Source organism: Gopherus evgoodei, chromosome 6 (genome assembly GCF_007399415.2).
Source record: "Gopherus evgoodei ecotype Sinaloan lineage chromosome 6, rGopEvg1_v1.p, whole genome shotgun sequence".
Lineage (NCBI taxonomy): Eukaryota > Metazoa > Chordata > Testudines > Testudinidae > Gopherus > Gopherus evgoodei.
Window position 1 is genome coordinate 132,268,363 of NC_044327.1, and position 21,721 is coordinate 132,290,083.

Sequence of the window (21,721 nt, forward strand, 5' to 3'; positions counted from 1 at the left end):
CTGGGAGTACGGGTTAAGGAGTTTGGAGCGCAGGTGGTATTCTCTTCGATTCTTCCCGTTGAAGGTAGGGGTCCGGGCAGAGACAGATGCATCGTGGAGGTGAGTGCCTGGCTGCGAAGATGGTGTCGCCAGGAGGGCTTTGGCTTCCTCGACCACGGGATGCTATTCGAGGAAGGACTGCTTGGAACAGATGGTGTTCACCTTTCGAAGAAGGGAAAGGCCTTATTTGCGCACAGACTGGCTAACCTAGTAAGGAGGGCTTTAAACTAGGTTCGACGGGGACAGGTGAGCAAAGCCCACAGGTAAGTGGGGAACAAGACCTGGGAGATGGGTTGGAAACAGGAGGGAGCACGGGCTATAATGGCAGAGAGGAAGGAGGGTCAGGGCAAAGCTGGGAGGCAAGATCAAACCAGTATCTTAGATGCCTTGATATAAATGCAAGAAGTATGGGTAATAAGCAGGAGGAACTGGAAGTGCTAATAAATAAATACAACTATGACATTATTGGCATTACTGAAACTTGGTGGGATAATACACACGACTGGAATGTTGGTGTGGATGGGTATAGTCTGCTCAGGAAGGATAGACAGGGGAAAAAGGGAGGAGGTGTTGCCTTATATATTAAAAATGTACACACTTGGACTGAGGTGGAGATGGACATAGGAGACGGAAGTGTGGAGAGTCTCTGGGTTAGGCTAAAAGGGGTAAAAAACACAGGTGATGTCGTGCTGGGAGTCTATTACAGGCCACCTAATCAGGTGGAAGAGGTGGATGAGGCTTTTTTCAAACAACTAACAAAATCATCCAAAGCCCAAGATTTGGTGGTGATGGAGGACTTCAACTATCCAGATATATGTTGGGAAAATAACACCGCGGGGCACAGACTATCCAATAAGTTCCTGGACTGCATTGCAGACAACTTTTTATTTCAGAAAGTTGAAAAAGCTACTGGGGGAAAGCTGTTCTAGACTTGATTTTAACAAATAGGGAGGAACTTGTTGAGAATTTGAAAGTAGAAGGACGCTTGGGTGAAAGTGATCATGAAATCATAGAATTTGCAATTCTAAGGAAGGGAAGAAGGGAGTACAGCAGAATAGAGACAATGGATTTCAGGAAGGCGGATTTTGGTAACCTCAAGAGAGCTGATAGGTAAGGTCCCATGGGAATTAAGACTGAGGGGAAAAACAACTGAGGAAAGTTGGCAGTTTTTCAAAGGGACGCTATTAAGGGCCCAAAAGCAAGTTATTCCGATGGTTAGGAAAGATAGAAAATGTGGCAAAAGACCACCCTGGCTTACCCTTGAGATCTTGCGTGACCTACAAAATAAAAAGGCGGCATATAAAAAATGGAAACTAGGTCAGATCACGAAGGATGAATATAGGCAAATAACACAGGAATGCAGAGGCAAGATTAGAAAAGCAAAAAGCACAGAATGAACTCAAACTAGCTATGGGAATAAAGGGAAACAAGAAGACTTTTTATCAATACATTAGAAGCAAGAGGAAGACTAAGGACAGGGTAGGCCCACTGCTCAATGAGGAGGGGGAAACAGTAACGGGAGACTTGGAAATGGCAGAGATGCTTAATGACTTCTTTGTTTCGGTCTTCACTGAGAAGTCTGAAGGAATGTCTAGTATAGTGAATGCTTACGGGAAGAGGGTAGGTTTAGAAGAGAAAATAAAAAAAAGAGCAAGTAAAAAATCACTTAGAAAAGTTAGATGCCTGCAAGTCACCAGGGCCTGATGAAATGCATCCTAGAATACTCAAGGAGTTAATAGAAGAGGTATCTGAGCCTCTAGCTATTATCTTTGGGAAATCATGAGAGACGGGGGAGATTCCAGAAGACTGGAAGGGGGCAAATATAGTGCCCATCTATGAAAAGGGAAATAAAAACAACCCAGGAAACTACAGACCAGTTAGTTTAACTTCTGTGCCAGGGAAGATAATGGAGCAGGTAATCAAAGAAATCATCTGCAAACACTTGGAAGGTGGTAAGGTGATAGGGAATAGCCAGCATGGATTTGTAAAGAACAAATCGTGTCCAACTAATCTGATAGCGTTCTTTGATAGGATAACGAGCCTTGTGGATAAGGGAGAAGCGGTGGATGTGATATACCTAGACTTTAGTAAGGCATTTGATACGGTCTCGCATGATATTCTTATAGATAAACTAGGAAAGTACAATTTAGATGGGGCTACTATAAGGTGGGTGCATAACTGGCTGGATAACTGTACTCAGAGAGTAGTTGTTAATGGCTCCGAATCCTGCTGGAAAGGTATAACAAGTGGGGTTCCGCAGGGGTCTGTTTTGGGACCGATTCTGTTCAATATCTTCATCAATGATTTAGATGTTGGCATAGAAAGTACGCTTATTAAGTTTGCGGACGATACCAAACTGGGAGGGATTACAACTGCTTTGGAGGACAGGGTCAAAATTCAAAATGATCTGGACAAAATGGAGAAATGGTCTGAGGTAAACAGGATGAAGTTCAATAAAGATAAATGCAAAGTGCTCCACTTAGGAAGGAACAATCAGTTTCACACATACAGAATGGGAAGAGACTGTCTAGGAAGGAGTATGGCAGAAAGAGATCTAGGGGTCATAGTAGACCACAAGCTTAATATGAGTCAACAGTGTGATACTGTTGCAAAAAAAGCAAACATGATTCTGGGATGCATTAACAGGTGTGCTGTAAACAAGACATGAGAAGTCATTCTTCCGCTTTACTCTGCGCTGGTTAGGCCTCAACTGGAGTATTGTGTCCAGTTCTGGGCACCGCATTTCAAGAAAGATGTGGAGAAATTGGAGAGGGTCCAGAGAAGAGCAACAAGAATGATTAAAGGTCTTGAGAACATGACCTATGAAGGAAGGCTGAAGGAATTGGGTTTGTTTAGTTTGGAAAAGAGAAGACTGAGAGGGGACACGATAGCAGTTTTCAGGTATCTAAAAGGGTGTCATCAGGAGGAGGGAGAAACCTTGTTCACCTTAGCCTCCAATGAAGAACCAGAAGCAATGGGCTTAAACTGCAGCAAGGGAGATTTAGGTTGGACATTAGGAAAAAGTTCGTAACTGTCAGGGTAGCTAAACACTGGAATGGATTGCCTAGGGAAGTTGTGGAATCTCCATCTCTGGAGATATTTAAGAGTAGGTTAGATAAATGTCTATTAGGGATGGTCTAGACAGTATTTGGTCCTGCCATGAGATGACCTCTCGAGGTCCCTTCCAGTCCTAGAGTCTATGAGTCTATAAATCCCACATGAGATTGCCTCTAAAAGAGAGTGTTTATGTGGCTGAGAGACTGAAGTGATCTACCCAAGATCCTAGAACAGTGTTTCTCAAACTGAGGTCACCGCTTGTGTAGGGAAAGCCCCGGCGGGCCAGGCCGGTTGTTTACCTGCCCATCCACAGGCCCGCTGATCATGGCTCCCAGTGGCCACGATTCGCAGCTGCAGGCCGATAGGAGCTGCTGGAAGCGGCGGTCAGTATGTCCCTTGGCCCACGCTGCTTCCAGCAGTCCCCATTGGCCCGAAGCATTGGCCAGTGGGAGCTGCAATCGGTTGGACCTGCGGATGGGGCAGGTAAACAAACCAGCCAGGCCCACCAGGGGCTTTCCCTACCCCAGTTTGAGAAACACTGCCCTAGAAAGTCTGTGGCAGAAGAAGAAATAAAGTGCCAATTTCTACCCCCAGTCCTGTGCGTTAGCCACTCAGTTCCTTAAGGCTAGGGAATAATTTTCCCTTGCATCTTCACCCCCTCACCTTCCAGGTAGAAAATAATAATGGGGTCTTCTTTTCACAACCTACAACAGCTTCACTCCTCCAGATATGAATTAGAATTGAATAGAGTAGCTATCTTAAATTAATTCATTTAGGAGGCAAGGAAGATGCAAGTCTGGGGAGACCACACACAATCCCAATCAACTGGTTAAATAACTGAAAGTCAACTCTTCTTTTGAATTAAATTCACATCCAATTCAAAAGAAATTTTTCCCCCCAGGCTAATTAGGCCTCAACTGGAGTATTGTCCCCCATTCTGGGTGCCACATTTCAGGAAAGATGTGGACAAACTGGAGAAGAGAAACAAAAATGATAAAGGTCTAGAAAACCATAACCTCTGAGGGAAAAATCTTTCCTCACAACAAATATTTGTTCCTACAAATTTCTAAGAATGTTAGGAAGCCTTTGATTAGAAAGATCGTCCTACCTTTGGTTTATCTGTGAGAACTAATAAATCAACACAAATACTCATCTCACTGATTGCTCACTGTTTGAAAATCTGCCAGCTACTATTCCTGCATCAAATTTATCCTACATGAGAAGCAGAAAACAGACATAGTAACATAAGATGGGAACAAATATTGCAAAATGCAGGAAGAAAGGACTTCTTTGCACTTCTAGTGTCTATGGGATACCAGACAGCAAGTGTGAAAAATCAGAATGTGGGTGGGAGGTAATAGGAGCCTATATAAGAAAAAGACCCCAAAATTGGGACTGTCCCTATTAAAATCGGGACATCTGGTCACCTTAAGTGTCTAAGGTGGTGTACGAAAGCCATGTGGAACAGATTTACTGAAGGGTAGAAAAATCCACTCACCCACAGTGAGCTGGGAGCTTTCTCTGGAGAGCTGAGAGATCATATTCTAGCATAGCAAAATTTAGGTTTTCACCTTTTTAAGAAGAAAAAGAAAAATCAAGTTCCTACCCCATATGAATGCAAAGCAAACCTTCCAAATGAAAGTCAATGCAGTATTGTCCTCCTGAATCTAAAAATATTTCCAGTGCCTCTGCTGCAACACAGTTTTGCCAAGTATGACTCAGAAGAGCAAAAGACTCCTAGGGTTTTATTCTGCAACCTATTAACATAGTATCTGAGCACATTCCACATAAACATCGATAGCAGCAGCAAGGTCCCCAGCGTGCTTTGTGGAGCTTCTGGCATTTCTCCATTTTTGGTGTAAAAACTCTGCATGGGTAGGGTTTGAGTTCAGGGTTTGTTAATTATTGTACTTTTCTTTAATGTTAATTTATTCTAGGGTAATTTTTTGTTGGTTGGGGTTTTACTGGGGGGGAGGGGGCGGAGAGAGAGAGAAAGGCAAGGTGTCAATGTTGCACATATTCTATACTGGAAAGGACTTTCTGAAGACTAGTCAGTTTCAGGGCTGCTAGTGAGAACCTCCATCAGTAGTAGTGAAATCCACCAATCGTCAGTTTCGAATTGCTGCTGGGGATCTCTGAATAGATCAGAAGAAAAGTACTGTAGTTTTTCCAGAGGGATGCTGAACCCAACTCCTCCCTCTCCCCATGTATAAATGGCAAAGATAAGTTAAGACTTGATCCAGAGCCCATTGACTTCAAGAGCAAAGGGCGTTAAAAAGCAACAACTGGTAGACATCCAAGAGTTCTGAAGGAATTTAACTGAAGTTGCTGAGCTAACAAAAAATATGAAGTCTCACTAAACTCAGCTGTTCTACCAGAGGAACAAACAAGATGATAAACCTGTCTTATAGGAGCACTGGGCTGATCCTGGGAATCACAAACCAGTGAATTTTATTTCATTACTAGGAAACTGCTGACCTTTTGCATTTGTCACTTCATAATTATATAAACAAATAATTTGTACTGTAAACAATTGTTTTATACAACTCTGCTTTCAGTTATTAGCTTTTTATTGAACACTCATTGCAACATATCATAAGTGCAAACTAGTGCAGCTTCTGTAGAGGAAGATGTCTCTCTAATCTACCCGAATTGTAAAGCATGCCCACAAAACAGTGGACAGAAGAGAACTGGCTGACAGCATATTATATTTTCCAAAAAGAAGCTATTAGAAACAGATCCAGACTAACACAGCTACCCCTCTGATACTATTAGAAACAGTCATCCTAGGGCAAGATAAAGTACTGTCAAAGAATAGAAATTGGCTAAGAAAATGCAGGAATAATTGGTCAGTTTTCAGTATGACAAGAGGTTAACTTCAGTGCACAACAAGGGTCTGTACTAGGATTAATGTATTATATAAATGTCAATGATCTGGGAAAGTGTTTACAGAAGTAGGGTGACATTGGTTAGTCAAAATCACGAAAGAGTGAGAAAAACTTCAGGGACCTAAACAAAGCTAAGCGAATGGGCAATTTGATAGATGAAATTCAGAATTGACAGATGAGGTAACTCATATTGGAAGGAATAGACTGAACCACTGATACACATTGCTGGATTCTACATTAATCGTAACCTCTCAGGAAAGAGACCTGAACATGACTACAAACAGTGAAAGAAACTTATCATGGAGATGTTGAGGTAACCAGACAAGTCAGCATTCTGCAGAGGTTTGAACTGGGGACACATTGTTTCCTTCAGTTGTGAGTGCATCAGAGTGGGGAAGGCATATTATAAATTTTGGTCGAGGTACACAAGATTCCAGGGAGAACCATTTAAAATCTGAATCTTCATAATGCCTTGTCTACAAAGATCACAAACTACAGTTATGGAATAAAAACAATCATACTGGGTCAGATCAATGGTCCATCTAGCCTTGTATCCTGTCTTCCAACAGTGGCTACAGAGGGAATGAACAGAACAGGTAAACATCAGGTGGTCTATCCCCTGTCACCCATTCCCAGTTTCTGGCAAATGAAATGCAGCCACCTCTGCAGCAGAGGCCAAAAGTCTCCAAAGCACAAGAGAAGTTGTGTTAAGTGTATCAGAACAAATCTCCAGTTTTGGGAGAAGTGCCATGGAAATGTTTATAACCACAGGTGGTCAGAAGTCTTCTCCTTCCTCCCGCACCACCCAACAGGAACAGAACCATTTCACAGTATCAAAATCTACAGTAAGTTACTTTCTAAGTAGGACAGTGTGAAGAGATTGCTAGATACGTCAGAACAGAGATATGGTAACAGCAGGAAGGGACTATAGAAGGGAAACAGGCTTGCTAGAATATTAGCCTGCCCAATCCCCTTAACAGTTCCTTCCGTCTTTGCTTGACAATATTGAGAATACTGCCACACAGTCCCATCTTGCACATCTGCTTATACTTCATAAAGCTACTGGCCATTGTCCACCGTTCTCTCTCAGTCTCTTCCCTATTGTAATTGCTCCCCGCTGTACCTAGCTTGAATTCTAAAACTTAATTCTTTTTCTTGGTGTACAACAGTATTGTGCAGTTATAAGATGAGAACTGCAGATTTGTAGATCAGGTCAAGCAGGGTCATGAGAGTCTGCAGGATTCACAAGGCGCTCATCCATGCTGAGCAGAGGAGAGAAGGATTCCCCATGGTCTTGATTGCATGGCACTCTGAAAGGGGTTCATTCTGGGATTCTATGACAGGGCTGGCCAGGGTACAGCCTGTGGGCCAAATTCTGCTGTTCTGCAACAAGTCCTGCAACTGACCTCATTGTTAATGAACAACTCCCCACGGTGACCACAGATCCCAGCAGGCAATGCCTCACCTTGATCACAGCAGACAGGGACTGCTGGAGTTGATTTCATTTTATATTAATTAGGTGCAGCCCTCGAGCTTGCGGCAAGTTGCCAATGCAACCCGTGGCTGGGCAAGGTTTGGTCCTCTCAGCTACATGCTCAATAATTAGAACAAAACCAGCATTAGATATTGATTATTTTTTAAAACCTTCACTGTAAACAGAAGTTATTTCAGGAAAACAAAATGGATGTGTGAGTTCCTCAGTCCCTGCGCTACAGTTACAGCTCCAGCTATCGTCAAGCTAGAAAGTCAGCGGGCAAGAGACAGCATACTATAGCCCATGGCAGACAGGTGATAATTAACCTTCAGAATCAACTTCAGTTTTGGAGTGTGCGCTGGTTGGAAAGGCTTCAGACAACTTTCTAAGAACAGCCATATTTTTTTTTCTGAAAGCCTCTAAATGCTACACCTGCCTCCTAATTTCACATCAGACTGGAGACGCAGGCCAATACACTGTCAAGCTAAGGTGAATTAGTTTTTAGGTAGAACTGTGGCAGCCATTCTGTGGTTCAGTCTGAAGAGATGGAGCTGCAAATACACCGTAACCGTCTTCTCAAAGGAGAGGATTTTCAGAAGTCCAGAAATCAGCATATTTGACAAAAACTCTACAGTAAAGGAACACTTTTAGTGAAGAGAGGCAAACAGCTCTCCTACTGTCAAGGTTCTCAATGCTCACTTCTGGTATTGGTCGCTGCCAGAGGCGGGATACCCCCACTTGATATGCTACCCATCTGATCCAGAAGGCAGTTTATGTACATCAGATTTTTAATTTGGTCCATTTTAGATTTCTGCTTCAACTTCTTTGTTTTCTTTTTTAATTGGGGGGGGGGAGGAGAGCAAGTGCAGAGGAATGAGCAGAGTTGTTCTCACATTCAAGGTTTGCACAACGAGTTTGATTTTGATGCGCAAACAAAGGGGCAACACGGTCTGGGCTGTGAGAGGGGAAAAAATCTCTGCATCAGCCTTGTGAATTGCTTGAAGAGAAGAGACAAGAAGCAGGGTTCTAAGGTACCTTCCTTGTTTTAAAAGAGGCAATGCAGCCTTGCAGGTGGAGCTGGGAATCAGGCAGACAGTGTTCTCTTCTCAGCTCCCCTACTGACTCTCTGTATGAACTTGGGCAAGTCATTCCATGTCTATGCCTTCATTTTCTCTTCTGGAAAGTGACCATACCTCAAAGAAAGACCTTTGGAGAAAATACTTTACCTTGATGCAGACCCTACAAGTCAATTGTTTTAACTAAATTATACAACTTCAAGGTTCTGAAAAGCTTTTAGTATGTTAGCAGTCCTCCATGGCCATAAACATATATAAGAACCAGCGTCAATCGTGTTAGAAAATATTTTAATGTTCACAATGAGCCAAAAGACAGGTCTTTCAGAATTGATCACTTCCTGCTTAGAAAGCTTTCAAGCCCCGACTCGCCAGCCCTCCCAGTATCCAATTTAAAAACCTCAGGGGGCAGTTATCTGCCAGATCAAGAAAACAAAACATCCTAGGAGTTCAGTGCGGTCATGAGTGTATAACAACTGTATCCAGCAGTGAACGGGTATGCATAGGGTTAGAATCTACTGCTTTATGGGTCACAACTCCTCCCTCCCTATTTCATTTTCACCTGAAATACTGCATCAACCAAACAGGTGGCACCCCACCTATTTCTATATAACAGCCTGCAAAAATGTGAACAATTAGATGGTACAGGGAAGGTATTTCAGTATAAAACATTCTCTGCAGTTGGATTTCATCCCCACTATCGTACGAGTTTCCTAAGAAGAGGAAAGAAAACTCTTCTAAAGGTCCTCCTCTCGGACTGAGTTGTTCCTAACACTCATCTGATTCTCGTTTACTTGTATGTTTTTCAAGAGATGAGAGTGAACAAGCAAGAACTAAGAAGTGGTGCTTTTTACCAATTTGGATTTGGTACAGGATATGGCCAAAAGTTACCACCATACAGCAGGGCAGATTTGATTTAAATCAAATCAATTTAAATCATGAGTTAAATCACGAGCCAGGAAGACTCCATTTAATCATGGATTTCTAGATTAAAGTGCACGCTTGTTGGTTGTTATAAACTTAATACATATTCTTCACAACTCAGAAATAGACGTAAGTTTCATTTCAATTCTGCCTCTGCACCTGTTTCTGTGATTGAGCAGAGCACTTCAACCTGCTGGGCTGTTTAAATGGGGCAGCATCTTCCACTGCCATGAAACTGAATATTTCTGAAAGAGTGTTGTAGCCACGTCAGTCCCAGGATATTAAACAGACAAGGTGGGTGAGATAATATATTTTACTGGACGAACTTCAGGTCACCTGAAGAAGAGCTCTGTAAAGCTTGAAAGCTTGTCTCTCACTAAACAGAAGTTTGCTCAATAAAAGATATTGCTTCACCCACCTGGTCTCTATTTCTGAAAGAGGCATGTAACCCAGGAATCACAAAACTAATGGCATGTAGTGGTCAGAGACTGATTCAAATGCAGGAGGGAGCCCTTGCCCACCAGTGATGTCCAAGGGTAATGCCGTAGCGAGAAAGCTAGTCTGCTCTTGAGCTGCTGGGATTCCAACCAAGGTGCAATCTATGGCTCTCTCTCATCAGTCCCTAGCTAGTAAGTGAAAAAGATATTAAGCCATCTCAGCCAAGGAACAGCTCCACACTGGAACAGACCGGAGGTCCAAATGGTCCAGTACCCTTTTTCTGACAGTGACAAGTAGCAGCTGCTTCAGAGGAAGGCACGCAAGCCCTGCAATAGGCAGATGTGGAGTAATCTGCCCCACACGTTAGACCTTATCCTGGCCTCTAACAGTTAGAGCTTGGCTTAAACCCTGAAGCATGCTGTTTAACATCTCTTCCAAAATGTATAATTAATTATGATTACTCTGGATAGTCTTAATATAAATAAGTGCTCAATCCCTTTTTGAAACTTGCTAAATTCTTGGCCTCAAATCTGAGTGCTGAAAGGGAGAAACAAGCTCCCCTTTATCCACTCCCTATCACTACAGAACCTCCTAGCTACTGTGTGTGTAGTCTGTTTTTCTACCTTTATCCCAGCTTCTGCGTTCAGAGCCATGTCCTCCCCTACCCCCGACCCCCTCACTCCGCTGAAGTTTTAGACTGTTTCTCTGGTACTGCCAATAGTTTTTACAAACGTGTTAATTTTGCAACTAAGCACAAGGTGATGGGAGTGCAGGTGAACAGCTTTGTCAGTTTCACTCTGCCACTGATGATGGCCAAGCTGGTTCTTTCAAACATTGATACAGGCTCCTTCATTGAAAAGTAAATAAGTCCATCAAGCAATTATTTATGTTTTCCGAATAATCTTGTAACATACTGATTGCAGTAAGAAATTATTCAGAAGTATGGTGGGGTGTCTTTAGCCCTAAACAAGAAGTCGTTCAATACTAAAATTTTTAATGGGACAATCTTCAGTGCTAAAATGAACCTGCCAATAAGTCCACCATTGACTACTGTTAAGGAGACCTGTAGAAGTACTTGTTTTTTTAATTAAGTTATTTCCACCTCTTCTCAAACATTTCATACTGGGATCTCATGCAATCAGATACCAGAGATGGCCTTTACATACTGGACCAGTGGAAATCAGAATTCTGAGTGAGCCAGTCGGTTAGCAAGTCTCCACTTTAATACCAAGGCAACATGTATTGCTGGATCCCTAGAGCTCCTGGGGGGCGGGGGGTGTCACCCATAACATACAGAAAGCACTCCTAAGCAAAGAAAATGAAAGCACTGTAAACGTGAGACAGGCACAAATGAGAGGAAGATAGAGTGCTTGTGTCTGAGATAATGTGTCTTTCCAGCAGCAGAGAAACCTGGGCAAATACATTCAAGTGTTTTGCACTGTGCAGTTGGAGAGCAAGGATAGGAAATGAGCCTTGCTCATCAAAACAATGCAGTATGAGGCTGTACGATGGGCTCACAAAATGAAAGGCAGGTTTGGAATTGTTTGATGAGAGACCAGGAACTGTCATTGCAAGCCAAACACCTTTCCCTATCACCTTCCACTTCAGAAACCCACAGCTACTAGCAAGTTTTACTTCACACATTTAAGCAAACATCAGACCATGGCAGCCTGTATTCCCTGGTCTACAGAAACTCTCTTGGGTGTCTTACTGTGCTGTAGCCATCATTTCAGTTTTCTTTGTTTATATAATCACACCTGAGTTTTGGAGTTAAAAAAGTGTATTTTTCACTTCCAGTCGCTATAGAAATAAACCCATGCAAACAGTAAAAAATGCACTGCATGCAAACAAAGCATTTTTTGATAGAGAAGCCAAGTGTGTTTGTACAGTACCTAAATTATTCAGGAAAACAGTTGCCTAAGTGCAATTTTACCCAGAGAATGACCATTATTAAATTTAATATGGAGCATAATCTGCAGCTTCAGACCATGAACTGTGTTGTATACCAGGGCTTTGGAGCTGTGCTCCAGCTCCAGGCAAAAACCTGCAGCTCCACTGCTCCGGAGCTGCTCCACGCTCAGCTCCAAAGCCCTGTTGTACACAAATATCCTATTTAAGATACGTTCCTGTCAGTCTCCAATATCATTAGCTCATCTAACTCTAAAGGTTTCCAAGACAGACCACTGATCAAAGTTGGTCCAGAGAATGGGTTATTCACCTCATGCCAACACTTTGTTTCCAGCTTGTTGATCAGATTGAAAGACAGCTAAAAACACAGTAAATTATTTCTTTTTACTGTTCAACATATTTAATTGCTGTACCTGCCACAGGGATGTTATCTGATCTTCCTTCCCAATTATGTTGGAGGGGACATATGCCACAAGACCATCTGTCTAGTAAGATGTGGTCAACTCCATGAAAGTTTGAAGACATCTGCTCTAATCCAGGCCTTCCCAAAGTTCCACTACCAAGCTTTGCAGTTTTACAGTCACATATTTCTGCTTTTAAGGTGTGTTTCTCTACTTGTGGCTCTTCAGTACAGCAACAGAAGTATCAGTGACACCAGCTGACTGAAAAAAGTAGCAAGAAAAGCTATCCAATGCACAAAATCTTGATCTCCTAATGGGCTGCTTGTAGAATACGTAAACATTTTAAAAAGTAGTGATTTTGATCTGGTCAGATCATTCCAAATACTAGAGGATTTATTCTAGATGTGTATACAACAAAATAAAGCAGATAGACACTGCTAAACATAATTGTGCCTTTACCCCAATATGCCAAACAGTAGTGAAATACTGTCAAATGTATGCCTGTACACATTATTAATTTCAGTATATCATAATAAGAGTCTCTTGAATGGAGGAGGGTAAGAGGAGATGTACATGTAATAACTAGAATTTCTGGTTCCAGGGATGACACTGCAGCTGCTGTTAAAACACATGTGGTGCTGCTAAATGCAAAGAAAACACTCAAGCATGTTAAAAGTCCATTTTAATTTTTAAAAAAGTCATTAAAGAAAAGAATCCTTATACCATATTATAGAAATATATGTAAATGAAGTCATATGTCTGAGTAAAATCTGTGAGTCAGAATAAGCAAGTTAAGGCTCCTTACTGTGACCGAAGTGCTTTGAGGCAGAAATACACCTCCTCTACATTCCGTAAACATACAAGTGCACACAGCGAGATCCATGCAAAAGTCAGGCATCGAATTCAAGTTCAAAGAAATAATAAATCTTATTTTGTCTTTAGTATATAAGCATAGGGATGCATGATCATTTAGGGGCAAGGAAAGGAAAACTATCCCTATTGTGTAAGAAACAGTCACTGAACCAACTACAATTCCTGCTCAGAGAAAATAAACAGCTCCTCATGGGATAACCTGCGAGTCACACCTAAGCACTTAAGATTTGGGCTTATCCTCAGAGCACAGTGAGGTGGATGGACAAGTAACATGAAAAACAGCATCCTGGTGATCAGCTATCTGCAGCTCACTAACAGGTTGGGCAGCAAGCAAGGAGTGGGATGCTCACAACAATCTAACACCTGCAAATGTCAGTGTGCGGGTCCTGTCCAGAATCACCAGCGGCTACCAGAGCAGGCAATGACCAGCCTCCTGAGTGCCCACTCCTGCTCTCAGGTACCACCACCACGGCTGTCCTGGTCCAGTCGCAGGCGCCTGATGTTACATAACAGGCGGGTTTCTCTTACCTCCGCTCAAAGCCAGCCAGAAACCGAGGCAGGTCTAAAGGGACAACAAGGGGCAGACCTTGGCTCCCAGCTCCCCCCAGTGTCACGCCTCAGAGATTTGGGAGAGTTGAATCATGACACAGACACCGGCACAACCAGGTGTCGTCACCAGAGCGGCCCCCACCACTGCTGCCTGCGGGCCCACAAGCAGCTGTCTCGCCCCCCCACCCCAGTGCAGCTTACGAAGGGATGACATCATCGGCCAGGCGGACACCGGGGACCCCAAAACATCCCGTCTCGCTAGCAGCCCTGCCCCCCCCCACCCCGGGGACAGGCGGAGCGCCCCAGCCCCGGCCCCCCGGGGACAGCAGGGCCTGGCTGCGACCCCTGCAATGGGAAGCGCAGGGGATGCCGGTGGGTGGCCCCTCGTCCCCCTCACATCCCCCCCTTTCGCCGCTGAGTTCCAGGGGGCCCAGGCTCTGGGGGGGGGAGGATAAGGGGCTCCCCCAGCCTGCAGGGCCCCCCCGGGGGTTAGACCCCCCCCGAGTGACAGCGCTGGCTGCCCAGGGCGGGGCCCCCGAGGACAGGCGTGAGGCGGCGGCAGCCCCCGCCCGGGTCGCCCCGGCCCCGCCCGCCCGCCCGCCCCTCACCAGCGGCTGCATCTCGGCGCGCACGGTGGGCACCTGGAACCGGTCTATCTCCTCCATCATGGTGCCGGCGGGGCGGGGCGGCCCGGGCGGGTCGCTCCGGGGCTGGGGCCGGGGCCGGGCGCCTCAGTGTCGCAGGGACGCGCCCGCCGCTCGCTGCTGCCGCTGCTGCTGCCTCATCCCAGCCAGCCGCGCTGCCGGGTGACTCAGCCGCTCCACTTCCGGGTCCGGGACCCGCCGCCCCGCCTCCTCATGCATTATTCATGAGACGCGCCCTGCCCTGCTGCGCTATTCATGAAGGGGCGGGGCAAATGAGCCGGCCCGAGAGCCCGGATGGGAAGAAAGCCCCGCCCCTCCCTCCGTTGGGGACTTCCCTTCCGGCGGGGTGGGACGTACCATTCTCTCTCCGCGGGGGGGAAACACCACAGCCCAGTCTGAATGTGGATTAGCAGAGAGGCACTTCCGGCCCGTTGCCATAGATACTAGTATCAACTTCCGGCAACTGGTTGCGAGCAGGGAAAGGAGCGAGCGAGGAGTCGGAGACTTGGAGCCGGAGGGACAGTTGCCGCCATGCCGCCTAAGGTGCCGTACAAGAGCCGTCAGGTAAGTGCCAGTCCATGGGGTAACCGTGTAAAGCATGATATCACCTCACCATCACACCACAGCATGACATCACTGCTCTGCCCCATGACATCACCTCACCATCACACCGCAGCATGACATCACTGCTCTGCCCCCTGACATCACCTCACCATCACACCGCAGCATGACATCACTGCTCTGCCCCCTGACATCACCTCACCATCACGCCGCAGCATGACATCACTTCTCAGCCCCCTGACATCACCACACCATCACACCGCAGCATGACATCACTGCTCAGCCCCCTGACATCACCTCACCATCACACCACAGCATGACATCACTGCTCTGCCCCATGACATCACCTCACCATCACACCACAGCATGACATCACTGCTCTGCCCCATGACATCACCTCACCATCACACCGCAGCATGACATCACTGCTCTGCCCCCTGACATCACCTCACCATCACACCGCAGCATGACATCACTGCTCAGCCCCCTGACATCACCTCACCATCACACCACAGCATGACATCACTGCTCTGCCCCATGACATCACCTCACCATCACACCACAGCATGACATCACTGCTCTGCCCCATGACATCACCTCACCATCACACCGCAGCATGACATCACTGCTCTGCCCCCTGACATCACCTCACCATCACACCGCAGCATGACATCACTGCTCTGCCCCCTGACATCACCTCACCATCACACCGCAGCATGACATCACTGCTCTGCCCCCTGACATCACCTCACCATCACACCGCAGCATGACATCACTGCTCTGCCCCATGACATCACCTCACCATCACAACACAGCATGACATCACTGCTCTGCCCCCTGACATCACCTCACCATCACGCCGCAGCATGACATCACTGCTCTGCCCCCTGACATCACCTCACCATCACGCCGCAGCATGACATCACTGCTCTGCCCCATGACATCACCTCACCATCACGCCGCAGCATGACATCACTGCTCTGCCCCCTGACATCACCTCACCATCACGCCGCAGCATGACATCACTGCTCTGCCCCCTGACATCACCTCACCATCACACCGCAGCATGACATCACTGCTCTGCCCCCTGACATCACCTCACCATCACACCGCAGCATGACATCACTGCTCTGCCCCATGACATCACCTCACCATCACACCACAGCATGACATCACTGCTCTGCCCCATGACATCACCTCACCATCACACCACAGCATGAGATCACTTCTTCACTTACTGACATCAGCTCACCATCACACCGCAGCAGGAAATGCCTGCTCTGTCCCCGATATCATGATCCTCATCATCACACCGCAGCAGGACATCAGAGGTCTATGCCATGACATTAGTACCTTACATCACATGACATCACTGTTCAGTCACATCACCATGACATGCACTTACACCATTTTATCAGTCTATCATTGCAGCACATCATTACTTCTCACCATTAAATCTCAGAGCTACGGCCTAATATCTCAGTTGTCATCAGACAAAGGGCTTGGCTACACTCAAAACTCCAAAGCACTGCCGCGGGAGTGCTCCCGCGGCAGCGCTTTGAAGTGCGAGTGTGGTCGCAGCACCTGTGCTGGGAGAGAGCTCTCCCAGCGCTGCAGGTACTCCACTTCCTCATGGGGATTAGCTTGCAGTGCTGGGAGCCGTGCTCCCATTGCAGGGGCACTGTTTACACTGGTGCTTTGCAGCACTGTAACTTGCTGCACTCGGGTGTGTTTTTTTCACATCCCTGAGCGAGAAAGTTGCAGTGCTGTAAAGCGCCAGTGTAGCCCAGGCCAAAGACTTTCTAGCTTCACAACATTAAGGTTATGTCTGCACTACCACTTATGTTGCTATAACTTATATCATCGCTCAGGGGTATGAATAAACCACCCCCTGAGCAACATAAGTGACACCAACGTAAGCACCAGAGAGGTTCTCCCACCAATATAGCCACCACTACTTGTTGGGGTGGATTAATTAAGTCAACAGGAAAGCTCTCTCCTGTCACTTTAGAGTGGCTATAGTAGAGATCTTACAGCGACACAGCTGCATCAGTGCAACTGTGCCGCTGTACTCTCCAGCGTAGATATAGCCTAAGTCACTGTGCTGAAGCATGACATCCTGCTCCATACATTTACATCAGTGCACTGCATCGTGACATCTGTGTGCCACAGAATGACACCAGCATGCCAGAGACAAAGGAGGTGAGATCATATATTTTATTAGACCAACTTCTGTTGGTAGAAGAGACAAGCTTTCCAGCTTTGCAGAGCTCTTTTTGAGGCCTGGGAAAGCTTGTCTTTTCTACCAACAAAAGTTGGTCCAATAAAAGATATTATCTCACATGCCTTGTCTCTCATATCCTGGGACTCGCATGGCTTTGTTCTTTGCAGTCACTATTCCAGACTGTCACATCATGTTACTGTGCTATTACACTGCTGCACTGTTACAATGATGCATTATAGTGATGTATCATAGCACCATTACATTCTCTTGCCATACTGCTTTATCACTGCACCATGCTGTTACAACGCAAATTAAATTCATAACTTTGCTAGATATTAAAAATCAGACTGAATAGAGACACTGGATTTATGGGTTATTAGAACAATCTGTAACCCACTAGCAATGCCCTCCTGCCAAGCTGCTTCCCCCGCCCCCCTTTCTTTTCTCACTATGACTGGAGAGTTGTTAATAGACCACTTCACCTTGAATGGACCCTTGAAATACCTGTTAAGTTAACTACTTATGCCAAACAACCTGTTCCACCTTGTATGTAGCTGTGACACTGAACTTTCCCAGACCTGAAGAAGAGCTCTGTGCAAGCTCAGAAAAAGACGGTTACTCACCTTTGTAACTGTTGTTCTTCGAGATGTGTTGCTCACATCCATTCCAGTTAGGTGTGCGCGCCGCGCGTGCACGTTCGTCGGAAACTTTTTACCCTAGCAACTCCAGTGGGCCGGCAGGTCGCCCCCTGGAGTGGCGCCGCCATGGCGCCCAATATATATCCCTGCCGGCCCGCCCGCTCCTCAGTTCCTTCTTGCCGGCTACTCCGACAGTGGGGAAGGAGGGCGGGTGTGGAATGGATGTGAGCAACACATCTCGAAGAACAACAGTTACAAAGGTGAGTAACCGTCTTTTCTTCTTCGAGTGATTGCTCACATCCATTCCAGTTAGGTGACTCCCAAGCCATACCTAGGCGGTGGGGTCGGAGTGAGAAGTCGCGGCATGGAGCACTGCAGTTCCGAAGGCCGCATCCTCTCTCGACTGCTGTACCAGGGCGTAGTGGGAAGCAAAGGTGTGGACCGATGACCAGGTCGCTGCCCGACAGATTTCCTGGATGGGCACACGGGCAAGGAAAGCCAGTGACGACGCCTGCGCCCTGGTAGAATGCGCAGTCACACGGCCCGTAGGGACATGGGCCAAGTCATAACAGGTCCTGATACAGGACGTAACCCACGAGGATAACCTCTGGGAGGAGATAGGAAGCCCTTTCATACGGTCCGCTACCGCCACGAAAAGCTGGGGGGATTTGCGGAAGGGTTTGGTCCTCTCTATGTAGAACGCGAGAGCTCTACGGGCATCCAGCGAGTGGAGCTGCTGCTCCCTGCCTGAGGAGTGAGGTTTTGGGAAAAAAACCGGGAGGAAAATCTCTTGGTTGACGTGGAAGGCTGAGACCACCTTGGGTAGAAAGGCAGGGTGTGGTCTAAGCTGTACCTTGTCTTTGTGGAAGACCGTATATGGGGGGTCTACCACAAGGGCTCGGAGTTCCGACACCCGTCTAGCTGAGGTGATAGCTACTAGAAAGGCAGCCTTCCAAGAGAGGTAAAGCAGGGAGCAAGTAGCTAACGGCTCAAAGGGGGGGCCCCATGAGCCGGGACAACACCAGGTTAAGATCCCAGGTTGGAGCAGGGGGACGGACGTTAGGGAATAACCGTTCCAGCCCTTTAAGAAATCTCGACACCGTCGGGTGAGAAAAACGGAGCGACCGTCCGCACCCGGGTGAAAGGTGGAGATAGCTGCCAGATGGACTCGCAACGACGATAAGGCCAGACCACGTTCTTTGAGGGACCAAACATAGTCTAAGATTTCGGATACCGAAACTTCCATAGGGCGGAGATTTCTCTCTACGCACCAACAGGAGAAGCGTTTCCATTTTGCCGAATATGTGGCTCTTGTGGACGGTTTCCTGCTGCTCAAGAGCACCTCTCTCACAGGCGTGGAGCAGCGCAGCTCGGAACCAGTTAGCCACGCAGGAGCCACGCCGCTAGGTGCAGCGACTGCAGGTCTGGGTGACAGAGAGACCCGTGGTCCTGGGTAATCAGGTCCGGATGAAGGGGCAGGGGAACTGGGTCGGCTACGGCCAAGTCTAGCAGCATGGTGTACCAGTGCTGTCTGGGCCATGCCGGGGCCACCATGATCACACGAGCCCTGTCTCTGCGCACCTTCAGGAGGACCTTGTGAACCAGAGGGAACGGAGGAAACGCATAGTACAGGTGGGTCGACCACTGGATGAGGAAGGCATCCGCTATCGACCCCGGCTCCCTGCCCTGAAAGGAGCAGAACGCTTGGCACTTCCTGTTCCCCTTGGACGCAAAGAGGTCCACCCGGGGATAACCCCACCTCCGGAAAATGGAGAGAGCGACGTCCGGGCGAAGGGACCACTCGTGTGACAGGAAGGATCTGCTCAATCGATCCGCCAGCGTGTTCCGTACTCCGGGAAGGAAGGAAGCCCTGAGGTGAATGGAGTGGGCTACGCAAAAGTCCCAGAGTCGTATCGCCTCGAGGCACAGGGAGGAGGACCTGGTGCCGCCCTGCTTGTTGATATAATACATGGTCGTCGTGTTGTCCGTGAACACGGCTACACAACGACCCTGAAGCTGATGACAAAACGTTTGGCAAGCAAGGCGGACCGCTCTCAACTCCCTCATGTTGATGTGTAGCCCCACCTCCTCCTGGGACCATAGGCCCTGCGTCCGCAGGGTCCCTAGGTGGGCCCCCCAGCCTAGATCTGAGGCATCCGTTGTCAGGGATACCGAGGGCTGAGACGGGTGAAAGGGAAGACCCGCACACAATACGGACTGGTCCAACCACCAGCCGAGGGAATCTAAGACCTTCTGGGGGATTGTGATTAACATGTCTAACGGTTGCCTTGGCCTGTAATGACTGATAAGCCACAGCTGGAGAGGCCTCATGCGGAGCCGAGCGTAGTCGGTCACAAAAGTGCACGCCGCCATGTGGTCTAACAGGGTTAGACATGTCCTCACTGACGTCAACGGGGCTGACCGCAAGCGTTGAACGATCGCCGCCATGGTCTGGAACCGCTGCCGAGGCAGCGAGGCCCTGCCCACAGTGGCGTCCAGGACGGCCCCGATAAATTCCACCTTCTGAGTGGGCCTCAGGGTGGACTTGTCTGTGTTTATCAAGAGGCCCAGACTCGCAAACATGCCGGTGATCACGCGGACATGGCTGTTCACCTGCTGATCCGACGTGCCCCGAATCAACCAATCGTCCAGATAGGGGAACACGTGGACACGGTTGCGCCGAAGATGCGCCACGACAACTGCCATGCATTTTGTAAACACCCTCGGGGCCGTGGACAGGCCAAACGGGAGGACCGCAAATTGATAATGACGAGCCCCCACAACGAAGCGGAGGAAGCGTCTGTGGCGCGGCCAAATGGCAATGTGGAAATACGCGTCCTGCATGTCGAGGGCGGCGTACCAGTCTCCCGGATCCAGGGATGGAATAATGGTCCCCAGGGATACCATGCGGAACTTCAACTTCACGAGGTATTTGTTGAGCTCTCGCAGGTCGAGGATAGGCCTGAGGCCCCCCTTGGCCTTGGGGATCAGAAAGTAGCGGGAATAAAACCCCTTGCCTTTCTCGTTTTCCGGAACCGCCTCTATAGCTCCTTTGCTGAGGAGCGTCTGCACCTCCTGCCGAAGGAATTGCTCGTGAGAGGGGTCCCAGAAGAGGGACGAGGAAGGAGGGCGGGAAGGAGGAAACGAAACAAACTGCAGGCGGTACCCCGTCTGCACCACGCTTAAGACCCAGCGGTCCGATGTTATTTGGGACCACGCCGGGAGGAAAAACGAAAGGCGGTTGGAAAACGGGGGGGAAGGATCCATAGGGGAAACTGTTACTGCGCCCTCGAGCGCCCCTTCAAAATGAAGGCTTAGGACCAGGCGGGGGTTTTGAGGAGCCTTGGTTCTGTCCCCCTTGGTTCCCCGACTGCCTGCGCCTCCCGTTCCTGCCGCGGCGCCTGTAAAGGTCCTGCCGCTGGCGGAACTGGGAAAACGGCCTGCGTTGTTGTTGTTGTTGTTGTTGTGGCCGGAAGAGTCTACGCTGCGTCACGGGAGTGTGCATCCCGAGGGACCGCATAACGACTCGGTTGTCTTTCAGACTCTTGAGTCTGGGGTCTGTTTTGTCAGAAAACAGGCCCTGGCCTTCGAAAGGAAGGTCTTGTATAGTATGCTGGAGTTCCGGCGGAAGGCCGGAAACCTGCAGCCAGGAGATGCGACGCATCGTAACTCCTGACGCAAGGGTACGGGCAGCCGAGTCCGCAGCGTCCAAGGAGGCTTGCAAGGCCGTGCGTGCGACCTTCTTGCCTTCGTCCAAGATGGCCGTGAACTCTTGGCGAGCATCCTGTGGCAGCAGCTCCTTAAATTTGTCCACTGCCACCCAGGAATCAAAGGCATATCTGCTCAGCAGGGCCTGCTGGTTGGAGACCCTGAGCTGCAGCGCCCCAGCCGAATACACCTTACGGCCAAGGAGGTCCATCCGCCTGGCCTCTCTGGACTTGGGGGCCGGAGCCTCCTGGCCGTGACGCTCCCTATCGTTCACCGATTGCACTACCAGTGAACCGGGAGTGGGGTGAACATGTAGATATTC

At 48.0% G+C, this 21,721-nt stretch overlaps 2 protein-coding genes across 5 annotated transcripts in view; one reads left to right on the forward strand and one right to left on the reverse strand.

Moving 5' to 3' along the window:
* FAM219A (family with sequence similarity 219 member A) overlaps positions 1 to 14,337 on the reverse strand; it is a 156,213-nt gene extending 141,876 nt beyond the window's left edge. For 2 of the 3 annotated variants that reach the window (XM_030565816.1, XM_030565815.1), the window contains exon 1: positions 14,233 to 14,331. In XM_030565816.1, coding sequence (XP_030421676.1) covers positions 14,233 to 14,292 — 60 coding nt within the window. In that variant the 5' untranslated portion in view covers positions 14,293 to 14,331. Of the gene's footprint in view, positions 1 to 14,232 lie in introns of all 3 variants that reach the window. The other variant, XM_030565817.1, reaches the window with a different exon arrangement.
* Positions 14,338 to 14,725: 388 nt separating this feature from the next.
* The window catches only part of DNAI1 (dynein axonemal intermediate chain 1), a 321,188-nt gene continuing 314,192 nt past the window's right edge, over positions 14,726 to 21,721 (forward strand). For both annotated transcript variants that reach the window (XM_030567426.1, XM_030567427.1), the window contains exon 1: positions 14,726 to 14,832. In XM_030567426.1, the coding sequence (XP_030423286.1) occupies positions 14,800 to 14,832 (33 nt within the window). In that variant the 5' untranslated portion in view covers positions 14,726 to 14,799. The remainder of the gene's footprint in view (positions 14,833 to 21,721) is intronic.